The sequence below is a fragment of the Spodoptera frugiperda genome, chromosome 11 (assembly GCF_023101765.2).
Source record: "Spodoptera frugiperda isolate SF20-4 chromosome 11, AGI-APGP_CSIRO_Sfru_2.0, whole genome shotgun sequence".
Classification (NCBI taxonomy): domain Eukaryota; kingdom Metazoa; phylum Arthropoda; class Insecta; order Lepidoptera; family Noctuidae; genus Spodoptera; species Spodoptera frugiperda.
In genome coordinates this window covers 4,318,500-4,332,470 of record NC_064222.1, presented here as the reverse complement: position 1 = coordinate 4,332,470, position 13,971 = coordinate 4,318,500, and the positions used below count along the sequence as shown (strand labels likewise).

The following is a 13,971-nucleotide window of genomic DNA, read 5'->3' as shown; positions in this document are numbered from 1 at the left end:
GTCGAATTTCGGCCACTAGGCGACCACTAGTTTAGGATTAATTGAAATAAATGCTTTGACTTTGACTTTATTATTATACTGTCAAGTCATAAAAATATAATTTATTTATTTATATAAGATTCAGCCAACGACAGTATACACATAACATTTTATAAATCGGTCTACAATATACATTTGCCGGTGTAACAATCGGTTAAAGGCTAACACAGCCTGCACGATAGAAAAGTTATTAGGCCAAACTTAAGTTATTAAATACAAATTTCATATAAACAAGCTATTTAGGGTGAACTCACAATTGCAACTGGGACTTATAACCACAAATAGTAAAAACTGGGTGTATAATGTACATTGTATAGCGGCATTGCCAGCCGTAATGTGCACCTCTGCCTACTCCTGCTTACTCCTCCGGGGATAAAAGGCATGACGTTGTATTTTGTTGTATTATCACAATTGAAATAGTAACAAAAATTATAGAAACAAAGATATATAAAGAGAAAAAATATATATTATGACAGTAAAATATAATTAATTCAAGTAAAATATCACCATTTTTATGACTTCTAGAGAAGTTAATGTATTGCTAAACTAAAGTAACTGTCTGTTAGTTATTTTAAATTAAATATAGGTACACCTATTTATGTCTCAAAAGAAATCTCAATATTTCAACTATATGTATTTTGATAAATCTCAATTGCAATTACACATTAATTTAAGTGCGCACATAAAAACCTTACAATTGAATCGTTCCATTATAGTTTAGGTAGTAGTGTGGCCATTGTGATATCTCGGCTTGGAGCGTATCGCCCGGACAGTGGGTGTCTCTAATATCCCGATGTCCAACGAGCAAGTAATCTGGGTGTATATGACCCTGCTGCACGCCATGTTCGATTATAATCTTCAAGGTCTCCAGTTGCTCTTTAGTAGGTAGCTCGACTGGGAAATGAGAATAAATATTGTAAATTATATTACTGACTGCCTCGTTGGCCGAGTGGTTGCAAGTGCGACTGCCGGGCAAGGGGTCTCGGGTTCGATTCCCAGGTCGGGCAAAGCAAAGATGGGCGTTTTTCGGTTTTTCAAAAATTTCTCAGTAGTGTCACGGAGTCTGAAAATGTGCTCGGTACGTCGGTTTCAGTTTCGGTTCGTCCATTACATGGGACTTAACATAAATAGTGAAAAGTGTGTGTTTATTGTACAGTAGCATTATGTGCACCATAATGTGCCATAATGTGCACCTCTGCCTACCTTTTCGGAGATAAAAAGGCGGGACGATATAAGAATTGTAAATAATACATATACAAAATCCTTTACCCACCGCACGCGTTAACTCTCTCTCTCTCTCTCTCTTTCTCTTTCTCTTTCTCTTTCTCTTTCAATGAGGAAACTTCTCACTCTGACTCTCACCATTTCTCACTCCTTTTCTCCCGCAATCTCACCGTATGCTAAAAATACATCTACTAATATTGTATGGTATTACTCACCAGTCCAACTGCCAATCAAAGCAATTCCTACGCTGTATTCGTTGAACCGCAGGGCATGGGCTCCCATATACTGCCAGCCACGACCCTCATACACTGTCCCCTGGCCTCCGATACAAAAACTGAAACAGCAAAGTGTGTATCAAAGTCAAAGTCAAATCATTATCATCAGCAATCGCCGACAGTTCGCCCCTAGACTACAGCCCTCATCTGTATAACCTGAATTTTTGTCCACCAGGCGGTTTGAGATCGTAGAGTAACGTTTTGCGTTACGGATTACCAAAGAGTGCTGCTGTTAATGTCTGTTAATACCATTAAAAATAATGAGCAACGAAATTTGAAAATCGGTTTAATAAAAAAAACCAGAGCCAAGCTGAGCGAGCAGAGTTAGGTTAGGTTTAGGTTTAGGTTTAGGTTTAGGTTAGGTTTACGTTAGCAAAAGTTTTGGGTTAGGTTTGGTTAGGTTTGGGTTAGGTTAGGTTAGGGGATAAAAGGCGATGAGTAGCGGGTGCTAGGCGCGGGGGCGCCTACACCTGCATTGCACTACTCACCTCTCGAGGGATGGGAGCGGTTAGCACACGACAGTTCCCGATGCCCCTTTCCCATGCTAGGGAGGGGCTTGTAATGGCCTGCCACAACAGGTGGGCTCCGCCGAGGGGGTACTGGTAGTAAAGGTTCAGCCGGTCTCCCAGACCCCCTAAATGGCGATGCGGGTGTGCTCCTGGGTTTTTTAGTGGGTATGCCGGCTTCTCCCGGAGAGTCCCACATATCCCTCCCGTCCCCCGACGGGAGGACGATACATAAAGTACTTTTTCCAGGGTAAAAAAAAAAGGGGATAAAAGGCGGACCGTTGCAAAAAAAGTCTACTGTCTACTACTTACTCACTACTACTTACTATTTAAATACGTTCTAAGTTATACATACTTTTTTTGAGGGGGAAAAATTATCCAATTACTTCTCCCGCCTTGGGCGAGGCGAGAGGAAGTGTCAGATTCTAACTGACTAAAAACCACCCCGTTCCTACTCCTGCTTTTCGACCCGGAGCCCCGGTAAACCCGTTAGGTAGTCCGCAGCTTCGGAAGTTATACATACTTACCTGTATCCAATATCCCACCACCCTTTAACGTCCATGTGGTGCCTTTGTATCCTGCGCATCATGGAAGAACATGATTCCTGATCCAAACACGGACTGGTAGCAGTGTTATGTACAACAACTATTTGAACTGGAAGCTTCAATGGTTGAGTTTGTATTGCTTCTCTTGCTCGCCAACCGATCCTCGACACAAGAGTATAAGGGGTTTCTTCGCCACAAGTTAGTTTTAAAACAGTTAATAGAAATATCTGGTAATAATATAACATTTTTATTAACTTTAAGACCGTTTTTGTGACTGCGTGAGGCGAGTTTACGCGGGGAATTGGCGTCTAATTTGTGTTTAAATAGAGTAGCCATCTTGTTTTAAATTGACAATGGATAAAGAATTCTTTCCGTGAAAAATATTGATTTAATTATTAATGGCTGATTTACGTTTTGATTAAGTTGGAGAACTAGTGTTTCCTTTTGGTTTCACTCCTGTGCATTTCCCCAAGGACTATCCGATACGAGAAAATAATAAGTGATGACTTTATTTTATGGTGTAAGCCGACAAACGAGCCAATTACCTGATGATAAGCAATCGACTTCGACTATGGACACCCGTATCACCAGAGGCGTCACAAGTACGTTGCCGGCCTTTTTGAGGTTAAGAATTTAAAGGTTATTTTGGCATTGGGGATTGGAAAGATTCAGAAAGGTCTTTGGTATTACGGGTGTCCATGAGTGGGGGCGATGGCTTACCATCAGGTAATCCGTTTGCTCGTTTACAGACTTATACCATAAAAATCTTATTGGCTGAGTTGAGACTTACCTGATGGTGTTAAATATTGGAAAAATACCATAAAATTAATGAAAACGATATATAATTAAACGAATAATTTATTTTCTAATTTCTAATCTTAAAATTAAATACACTTACGACTGTAAGATAAATATACAAAGCTAAATAGAGGTACGAATTAAAATAACACTTACAATGTAATCACAGCCTTAGTTATATTTAACAGAAATATTAATTACTATTATAGATAAAATATAAGTTATAATTATAATATCAAACCTATTTTTCACTTTATGAAGTTATATGAACAGAAAATATTGTATAGGTAGGCTACCAATTGGCATATAGATAGAACAAACTATAGATGCCATTAAAAACGTGTGAATTCTCACATCAAAAGAGTGTGCATATTACGTTCTTAATTCAAAGTTATTTCATACATAGCGGCTATCAAGACATTGTGAAACAAGTCCTTAGACAGAAAGATAAAATCGATACATACATATTTCAATATTGCATATTTGTGTAGGTATTGTAGAAATTATATAATTTCGGAAACATATCTCCGTGCTAATTCCCAATTTGATAACGAGGTAGTAAATAGAGTCTACTTATAACTACTTAAAATTACGACATTACAAAAACCTTAAAATGTCACACTGTAAAAATTTGATTGGATAATTTTTCTACGACAAAAATCACTAAGAGAGTCTTGCTACCATACTCAGAGTCATTTAATGGTTACTTAACCCAGTCCTTAGCAATTTTTGGAACAAAATCGTTGTTACTAAGAAATAGTTTAAGTAATCATTAAATGTCTTTGAGCTCGGCAGTTATCTAATTATAATAATTTGTACATAATTTTGTGCTTTTATGTAAATTTTGATTTCAGTGCTAAGAATTAATATAATGCATGAACAGATTGTGATGGCTTAACATGAATATATTGGCTATGTTTTTCAACTGCTGAACATCGGTTGTTATATTTAGGAGTAACTGCCGTACTCAGAAACATTTGTTGATTACTTAAACTATTCCTTTATAACAATTTTGTTTTGAAAACAATCGCTAAGGACTGGTTTAAGTAACGATGAAATTACTCTGAGTGCGGCGGTCACTTACACTTAATCCTTTTCTAATAAATATAACTTCTAAGTTCTATGTAATCTCCCGACCCGGAGCTGCGGACTACCTAGCCAGTTACCGGAGCTCCGGCTCGAAAAGCAGTAGGAACGGAGTGGTATTTAGTCAGTAAAAGTCTGACACTCCCCCTCGCCTCACCCAAGGCGGACCCAAACAAATGAAAAGCTTTTTAAAAAAATCCTGCTCTTTTTTTAAATACCGAACTGATATAACAGACTTTAGTAAGACTCTATCTTTCCATAGGTAAAAAAGACACTACGGTCCTTTGTCTACGTAAAGACCAATATTAAATAAAACTACATACAATCCCACTACATTTGTCCTATAAAACATATTAAAAAGATATCTACGAAGGAATATCATGTATCGTAGTATTCTCCCCTCTAATCGTTTGTTTTACCCACTCAGGGATCTCCTTAATATCAAGGAGATCTAAATGAGAACTCGGGTACGGAGAAAAGTGATCCCAAGTCTTGATCTCATTGAAGAGTGCGTCTCCTGGGCACTCCGTGGCCCTCACTTGGCGATGACCAAGGAGTTTGTAGTCTGGTTTGATGTAGCCAAGTTCTACTCCAGCTGCTATTAATGCCATCGCTGTCTTCCTTTGCTGTGCTGGTGGTACCTCGTCTGAAATGGTCAGGAGTTTGTTGGTTAGTTTAAAAGTAGATTTATCTGGATCTGGCTTAATCAAGGATTTCAACCAACCAACAACGTCACGCCTTTTGGCAGGGGTAGATACACGCCTTTTCACCATTTGTGTTATAAGTCCCACGTAATGGGGGGTGAGCTTATTGCCACAACTCTAGAGTTAGTGATACTACTGAGAAATTTTCGAAAACGAACGAACAAAGCCCAGTAATGATTTGCCCGACCCGGAAATCGAACGCGAGACTCCTCGTCCGGCAGTCGCACTTGCGACCACTCGACCATCGAGACAGTCAAGGATTTGAGGAGTCAAGGATTTCATTGCATCTTTCTTAAGAGGAAATGTCACTCTCCAAAATTTACAAATACGTCAAATCCTAAAGGCCTTGTAGGATTCTCAACTCATATAAAAATCAAACAGTATTAGTACAGGTAGATACTTACATCTCCAATCTCCAATGAGACAGATGCCAATGCTGACTGTGTTGAAATGTAGCGCGTGCGCACCCAATGTCTCCCAGCCCCGCCCCTCGTACGCTGCGCCATCGCTACCGACTGCAAAACTGTAGGCAAAAGAAAATTTTATTTATTAAACAAATACAGGAATGACCCTGAATTTTCCCCAGAGAGTCCCCATGAGAAAATATATAGGTAGCTTTAAAGTACCTGCCACAACTGTAATGGAAGGTATTGTTGTGTTTGAAGACTACAATCGTAAATATATATTTTTTGTTTAATATACATATGAGTTTGTTATAAAAGAGCTATCTCTTTCACTGTCTCTGTCGCTTCGTCAATGAAACAATAGATTTGCTATCTATTTTCATCGCATCGTGCGTATTTGTGAACCACTTCATGCAGAGTAGAGTTAATATTTATTTAACTTCTATATTATATTCTTCTCATTCTCAAACTGAATTAACTAGTCCAGGGTACGGAATTTCTTCACTATTATATTCTTCAAACCACACTACCTCCCATTAAAGACGTGGCGGATGATTTTATAACACCTTATAAATATAGTTCCATAAACATAATACTATGATCACACCTTTTTTGTATCACTAACCACCGCGTTCAATGTGTATTAACACACACATTGAACGCGGTGGTCACCGGTGACCGAGGTTAGCGACGTAGTGGATAATTTTATAACACCTCATAAATATAGTTTTATAAACATAATTATATTGTCACACCTTTTTTAATTACTAATATTAAAAGTACATTGTACATTTTAATTATGTATGTCAAAAGAACAAAGTAATAATAAGTGAGTCTATTGCCACAATACATGTATTGTCAAGTACAATTTCAGTATCCACGCTGTTCTGAAGCCCTATACATATACATACCTATACCTACGAATGTTTATATTACAACTTGTAAATAGATTATTTTTGTTACATATCCTACGAAAAGTAGTCAGTAGAAGGTTATAATACGTTACTATAATGAATCGTAGGATAATTTATTACTATGACGTCAGTCGTTAATATTAATCAATAATACCTATTGACTTTGCTTCTACAAACAAGATAAGTAACAACAGTAAACTATGTAGAGTATGTAGCAAATACTAGAGTTTCGATAAAAATAATACTTATTATGATCTGAATTGCTTGGAATATTTTTCTTTAACAATAGTTTACAATAAGTATTATATTGACCTGGATTGTAGTATTCATACAATAATTATATGGAAGAATGCTACGATTTTACAGAAGACTGGCGCGTGGCATGAAGCTGAAATAATGTATTCTATGGCTTCCAAAAAGGGCAACACCTAATAAGCCCTCAGCACAGATGTAATCTTTCTCTTGCTTTGGGTGCACCCAAACTATTTGGATGGGCGGGTTGTGCATCCAAAGCCCAAGAGAAGGAAAGGCTAAATAAATTAATATTTTTTTTGTAAATCGACTACAAAAGAACACTTTTACACGTCAAAATTATTGATGATGCAACGTCACGCCTTTTATCCCCGAATGGGTAGGCAGAGGAGCACATCGACCCGTAATGCTGCTATACAATGTACACCCACTTTTCACCATTTGTATTATAAGTCCCTGGTAATGGGGGGTGAACCTATTGATAAAATTATTCATATAAAAAAAATCCAATCACAAACAAAAGTATAAAGAATACTCACTGGTATCCAATATCCCACCAGCCGTGGTCATCAATATGGTAGTTCTGCATGCCCCTCATGGCTGCGCAGCACTTCTCCCTGTCGAAGCATGCTGGTGGTATGTAGGAGTGGTGGATCACCACGTAGGGAACTGGCGTGCTCAGGGGATTCGTCTTCACTGGGTCCCGCGCCCGCCATTGTGCTCGGCTCACGAATGGAAAGTTGTAGGGGTGCACTTCATTCTCTGTTGATTCTACTGTAAAGAATATTTTTATATGTTAAAGATACTATTATCTTTAGATTTAGATACAGAGAGGAGTGGAAGTAGGTTACGGAGGCCTTTGCCCTACAGTGGGACGACAACAGCTAAAACTAATAAATAAATGAATAAATAAAGATTGTATATAAAAATACTAAATTAACTTTGAGATAAGTTTTCTAATTTTAATTATTTTTTTCTAAGCGTTAAATATGGATTAACAAATAGAAATAGGTGTTTTGAGAATAAATTAATATTAATACATAGTAATGTTATAAGTGAAAACAATTTATTAAAAAAGAAAATATTGAACAAAAATATAAAATGAAACGTTAGAAACTCTATTACAAATATCAACTAAAAGTACCTTCAAAACTGCCACCCATAAAAAAAGATCTTTAAAACATCTATCTATTCGTACCTACCTAATATAAAAATCAATTGCCATTCATTAGTCTCGCTAAAACTCGATTTGGCAAATTAATTAATAGGTCTTGAATTATTAGTAGAAGTCCAGAGAAGGTTTAAAAGGTGAAAAGAAAAATCTTTCAATTAAATAAAAAATAAAGTCTTACCATAATTAACCACTACGGTAGGCATGGCTCCGACACACAGGGAAATACAGGATAGCACCAAATAATATATCATAGCTTTAATTCTTCAACCTCTATCGTCCATCAGTTGGTAGCACGCACTGAAAAAATATATACAGCTCTAATAGAAGTAGTAGATAAATGTTATCTTTTCTCATATAATTATGTACTACATGCGTATGTAGGTATTTACTCGTATCTATATTCATGTTATAGAGAGAATAGATTTGATTGTTTGTCTGTTTGTTTGCATTGAATAGGTGGCTGAACTAGGGTGCTGGCGTCTAAATTGTCTATGGGAAATAGAAACATGGGAAAAGTTCGTTGTGAATGAGTAAAGATTAGAATTGGAAAACCTTTGAATTGACCCTATTTTGCCCTATTATATATTTTTTTTACATTTAATTTACCTGTAAGATTTCCTAAAATGTGATTTAAAAAACCTGCGTCGTGTATGCGTTGACAAACATACATACACATACACATGACATCCAGACCCGAAACAACAATTTGTGGATCACAAAAAGAGTTGCTCCGTGCGGGAATCGAACCCACTACACGATATTATTTGCTTTTGTAATACTTGTTTGCTTTGTAGTTTGTAATACTTTTTAACCTAATTAGTATTTGTAAAGGACGCAGGGACCTTACCAAGACAACTTTTCTAAATGCCACGCGAACAAAACCGCAGGCGTAAATCTGGTGTAATAGATAAATATTCTTGACCAAAATGGCTTTATTGTGTAATACTTCCTTATCTTATATTAATTCTTAAAATGTGGCATTAGTACCTAAATATACACATATACATACTATGTTTTGTGATGCGTTTGTTTGTTTGTCATTGAATAAAATCACAATAGTTAAGTCATTATCTAACACTGAGCATTAAAATGTTTAAGGTTCAATTTAATACGACTGTTTTTTAAGAAAACATTATTGTATGTAACTATGTTAAATATTGTTTTGTTTGTCACGTTAAAAGTAATAAAATAAACTTTGCAGCAATAGCAGAGACCATGATAGATCTGTATAGTTTAATTCTAGAAAGAAGGTTCATCTTATGTACCTAGAGAAATAAGGCTCAAAGTCCAGCAATTAACAGCCACGTTCATTAAGTAAGTCATACTAATATTATAAACGTGAAAGTTTGTTTGTTTGGATATTTGTCCGTCAATCACGCTGAAACTACTGAACGGATTTTGTTGAAATTTGGTATACAGACAGGGTATGAGCTGACTTGGATGATAGAATACTTTTTATCTCACGGGAACACGGGCGAAACCGCTGATATAAGCTAGTTAATTATATTAGTGAGCGCACTATACCGACAAATCTGTTTCACATCTCCAACTGCATAACTTTCCTCATTATTATAAGACAACACTGCCTCGTTGGTCGAGTGGTCGCAAGTGCGATTGCCGGACAAGAGGTCTCGGGTTCGATTCCTGGGTCAGGCAAAGTATTACTGGGCTTTTTTCGGTTTTCGAAAATTTCTCAGTAGTAGCATGGAGTCTGGAATTGTGTCCAGTATATGGCAATAGCCTCACCCCCTATTACATGGGACTTATAACACAAATGGTGAAAAGTGGGTGTACATGGTATAGCGGCATTACGTGTCGTAATGAGCACCTCTGCCTACTCCTTCGGGGATAAAAGGCGTGACGTTGCACGTATAAGACAAGACATCACAACAAGCAGAGTCACGTGCGCTACTAGTTGTTACAATTAATTAGATCCGCGCACGCGCACATGACGTGTCTCATACGTCATACCGGCGGGGGATCAATTATTATCAATGTCCACTCTATTATCTGTCATCATAATAATACTAACTACTTTGTTTAATTAAATGATTAGCTGTATAGTCGGACTTTTTAACCTTTCTAATTAAAAAGAAATACGTCTTATCTTTTATAAAAGTACATATCGTATCGTCACACCTTTTATCCCTGAAGGAGTGTGTGTGTGAATACACAAAGGAGCATATTATGGTACGTAATGTCACTGTACATCCACTTTTCACAATTTTCAATTCTCACTTTCAATTTCTATTACAAGTCCCATGTAATAGGGGTGTGCCTATTGCCTTATACCTACTGGGCACAATTCCATTATTTATTTATTAATTTGAATACTTTGTTGTGTATCAAATATAACAAATGTAATTTATTGTTGTTAGGTATAATAAGTCAGGCGAAATCGGCCGGCTTATTCGGGTAATATTATCCAAAAATGCATCTCTAAATATAATATGGGCATATTATGTTTATCCCATGTTATGTCCCAAAAATAACATGATATGATTAATATATGCGTTTTCCTCAACAAATGAATACACGGTTTCTTTTAGAGACATGATGAGTAACAGATTTAAAGAGAAACAACGGTTAAATCACTCGTTCAATGACCTAATATACTTTAATTTAGTAGGTACTAATTTTAACTTCCAACTACATAGGTACATAAGGACAAAGGTGACGTAATATTATTTCATGAATGAATTAGTAATTATATGACCTAATATAGGACATAAATATAAACGTAATATTTATTATATAGAAGCATTAATACAATCGGAAATACTAGTACTTTTTTTGAGCGTGAGTGATGCGCATTACGGCTTGTAGTGCCACTGTACAATGTACACCCACTTTTCATTATTTGTGTTATAAGTCCCATGTAATAGGGGGTGGTGAGCCTATTGCCATGTACTGGGCACAATTCCAGACTCCGTGCCTGACTGACAAATTTTCGAAAAACCGAAAAAAGCCTAGTAATACTTTGCACGACCCGGAATCGATCCCGAGACCGCTTACCCGGTAGTCGCACTTGCGCCCGCTCAACCAACGAGGCAGCATATGAATGAAGAATTACTAATAATATATAAGCATTTATCCAACAGGATAAATGCAACAATGTGCATTGTTATTGTGCTGAATAGTGAACACGTGTGCAAGGAGATTGCACTGCGTATACCTAATATAATTATGCGCTGTGCCCTCGGAGTTTTTTCCCTCTGATAAAAATTCAACTATAGGTAAATAGGTAACGACAAGTCTCATTTTTTATGTGATATACAGACAAACGAGCAATGCACAACCTGATGGTAAGCAATCGCCACTAAAGGTGCTATAATAGCGTTGCTAGAAGAGTTTCTTGTAACGCCATTAATAGAAATAAAAAGTATACACTTTTGACGCTGCCCGTACCCTTAGTATGAGTTTGATTTTATGTTTAAAGTAAGTAATCGAAAATAGAGCGTCTTCGGCGCTCTGATTGGCCAGTTTGAAAAAACCAACCAATCAGAGAGCGGCTTTAACTTTGACTTTAAGTCATACAAAGGATACGGATATAGGTGATTACGATAGATGAACAATGTATCAAACACATTGTAGCTAGTAACAATTAACTGATGGACTATGTCATATCTTCTACACAAGAGGGTAATACCATATCGACGGTTAAAAGGAAATAGGGTATATAAGAGACAAAAAATTAAATGTTCAGGAAAGCCGTTTAAACTCGTCGGTCGTCGAAAGAATACTAGGAAAATGTATTTTTTTCTTAGGGTATAAACGCCAAAAATGTCATCGTAGAGCCATGAGAGTAAGCGCATTCGAAAGAGCGGAAAATTTTACGTAGGATAGCATAATAAACTCATTTTTGACCAAAATGTCGCTTATACCCTATTAGAAAGGATTATTTGGATTTTTTTTTCAACACGAAAAAAGGAAAAACATAAAAATACAAATCCACTTTAAAGTTTATCATGCCACGTATTTATAGATCTATAGGTACGGACGTGTATTATGTTAATTATGTGGTTACGCACTCTCATAGGTACATTACAGGATTGTTCACATATCGACGATAAGCCAACTATATATAGTACTTATGTGTATGACTAAATTAGCGCAGTGTCTGTACGGTAACGAGTGCGTAATGTGCGAACTAGGGGTTAGATTTTATTCTTATAAAAACGTTGCCCCACCTTAGGATTTTCTCCTATGTCATGGGTGCGTTCACAAACATACAATTTTTACATAGGTACACATGAGACTCAGACCGGAAAAAACAATTTGTAGATCACACAAGGAGTTGCTCCGTGTGGGAATCAAACTCACAACACGTTACGCGGCAGCCGGCTGCCCTGCCACCGCTCCAACCGTGTAGTCAAAGTCGATTCCCATGTGGAACAGATTTTTGTTTTTCCACAGGGGCTTTTTAATTTGATTATGACGTGTACTTATACGATGTTTGTAAACATAATTACCTCGATAATTTACATGTTAATGTATAAGGAAAATTGGTTTAAAAACATTGTTTGATATTAATAGATTTTAGAGGTTGTAATGTTCTCCAAAACAAACAACTTTTTGCAACAATTAGAGTGAGAAGTTTCCTTCTTTTTTAATCTTGTCAGATAAACAAAAATAATTATCGAATGATCTCAACTTTTGATTCGTATTTGGTGTGTGATAATAAACATAGGTAAATATTAATCATACGAATCTCGACTAACTAGGTATATTTTTTCAATACATTATACAACGTGTAACAAAATACCCATATACATCAAGAAGCCCTGATGAATACAGGTTGAATAGAATCTCTATACAAAGTTTCAGCTTAAAATACGTTTAAAAAAAAATTAGTACCAAATACTTGATATCGCATAGTTCTTGGTTTCAAATCATATAAACGTGTCACAACACTACAGGGATCACTCGCTAATATAACGAAACATTTCTTCTGTCAATCTGATCGCCTAGTACCTGTCTACCTAATTTTGATTCGCGCGGCGGCGCGATTGGAAAAATTCATAACTTGGTACCATGAAAAAATTTGTTTAAAAAACCCTTCCCGTGTCGTTTGTTATGTTATCTAGAAACCGTGCACTTGATATGTATACCCCCATTTTGTTACACGTTGTATATGTTAAAAAAATATTAAAGGCTATTCATCATGCTCTTTAATTGACCAATTTTTACAATCAAACCGACAAAACAACCAAATCTTTTAAATAGTACAGAAATAGTAAAATAAAATATTTTTCCTCATAAATATTTTTAAATTACAATACACCAATAAACCTATAAAAATCCCAAATTACTATTAAAAAAAAAAACAAAAAAAACTCACCAATTAAAATAAACAAAACGTAACACAGATTCACAAAATCAATTATTCAATTATCGAACACAGATCCGTTGATATACAAGGTGATGTTTTAAACACACGGTTTATACAACGTCCTCACGCAACGACAGAATGCTGTATAAATAGTATATAATTCACCCCGCGGACTTTATATAGATACTTCCTCACTAAGGTGATTCCCCTGCGCTTGAGACTCAACGATACACATTTCTACCTGTGGTTCCGTTAGCCAAAAACTTTATACAACAAAACATGTTTAACACGCGCCATGTTTTACTAATTAAGCCCCTTTTTTGCATAAATTATAAGCCTATTTATCCGTAAATACTGCTATTCTAAAATCCGTTTGTCATTTAAATAAATTGTCGTGGTTTAACAGTTGTTTGGATATGAATACGTACAACATTAGCACCTCATTTTGTATAATTATATTGTTTAGAAGTTCTAGAAGTGACTATAGTATAATAGTACACAGTCGGTCGTGATCCACGATTAGCCAGTAATAGATCTCTCTCGTTAAAACGTGGATAGAGTGGGCAAAGTATTATTCACACATTCACACAATTTAACAGTGATTTAACGGTAGAGTTCAATTCTTACCACTTTTCCTGCGGGTGAAATAAGACTCCGCGGTCTCTATCCAATATTGTGGACCCCTTGAGCGTGGGTAGCAGCGCTCTCTAAAAACGTT

General features: G+C 36.3%; 2 protein-coding genes across 3 annotated transcripts; both read right to left on the bottom strand.

The window, feature by feature from the left end:
* Window positions 1–656: 656 nt before the first annotated feature.
* On the bottom strand, window positions 657–3,301 carry LOC118274982 (peptidoglycan recognition protein-like). Its single transcript, XM_050696788.1, has 3 exons — window positions 2,572–3,301; window positions 1,479–1,597; window positions 657–933 (listed from the first exon to the last, which is right to left on the bottom strand). Exons 1-3 carry the CDS (start codon window positions 2,832–2,834, stop codon window positions 731–733), a joined length of 585 nt encoding a protein of 194 aa, XP_050552745.1. The 5' UTR covers window positions 2,835–3,301; the 3' UTR covers window positions 657–730.
* A 130-nt stretch (window positions 3,302–3,431) lies between these two features.
* On the bottom strand, window positions 3,432–13,421 carry LOC118274949 (peptidoglycan-recognition protein LB-like). 2 transcript variants are annotated; one of them, XM_035592752.2, is made up of 5 exons: window positions 13,263–13,421; window positions 8,100–8,218; window positions 7,287–7,521; window positions 5,582–5,700; window positions 3,432–5,119 (listed from the first exon to the last, which is right to left on the bottom strand). In XM_035592752.2, the coding sequence occupies exons 2-5, from the start codon at window positions 8,170–8,172 to the stop codon at window positions 4,839–4,841; spliced, it is 708 nt and encodes a 235-aa protein (XP_035448645.2). In that variant the 5' UTR covers window positions 8,173–8,218; window positions 13,263–13,421; the 3' UTR covers window positions 3,432–4,838. The 2 variants fall into 2 exon arrangements, with proteins under 2 accessions (XP_035448645.2, XP_035448646.2); XM_035592753.2 differs by having other exon boundaries at window positions 7,287–7,518.
* Between the last annotated feature and the right edge of the window lie 550 nt (window positions 13,422–13,971).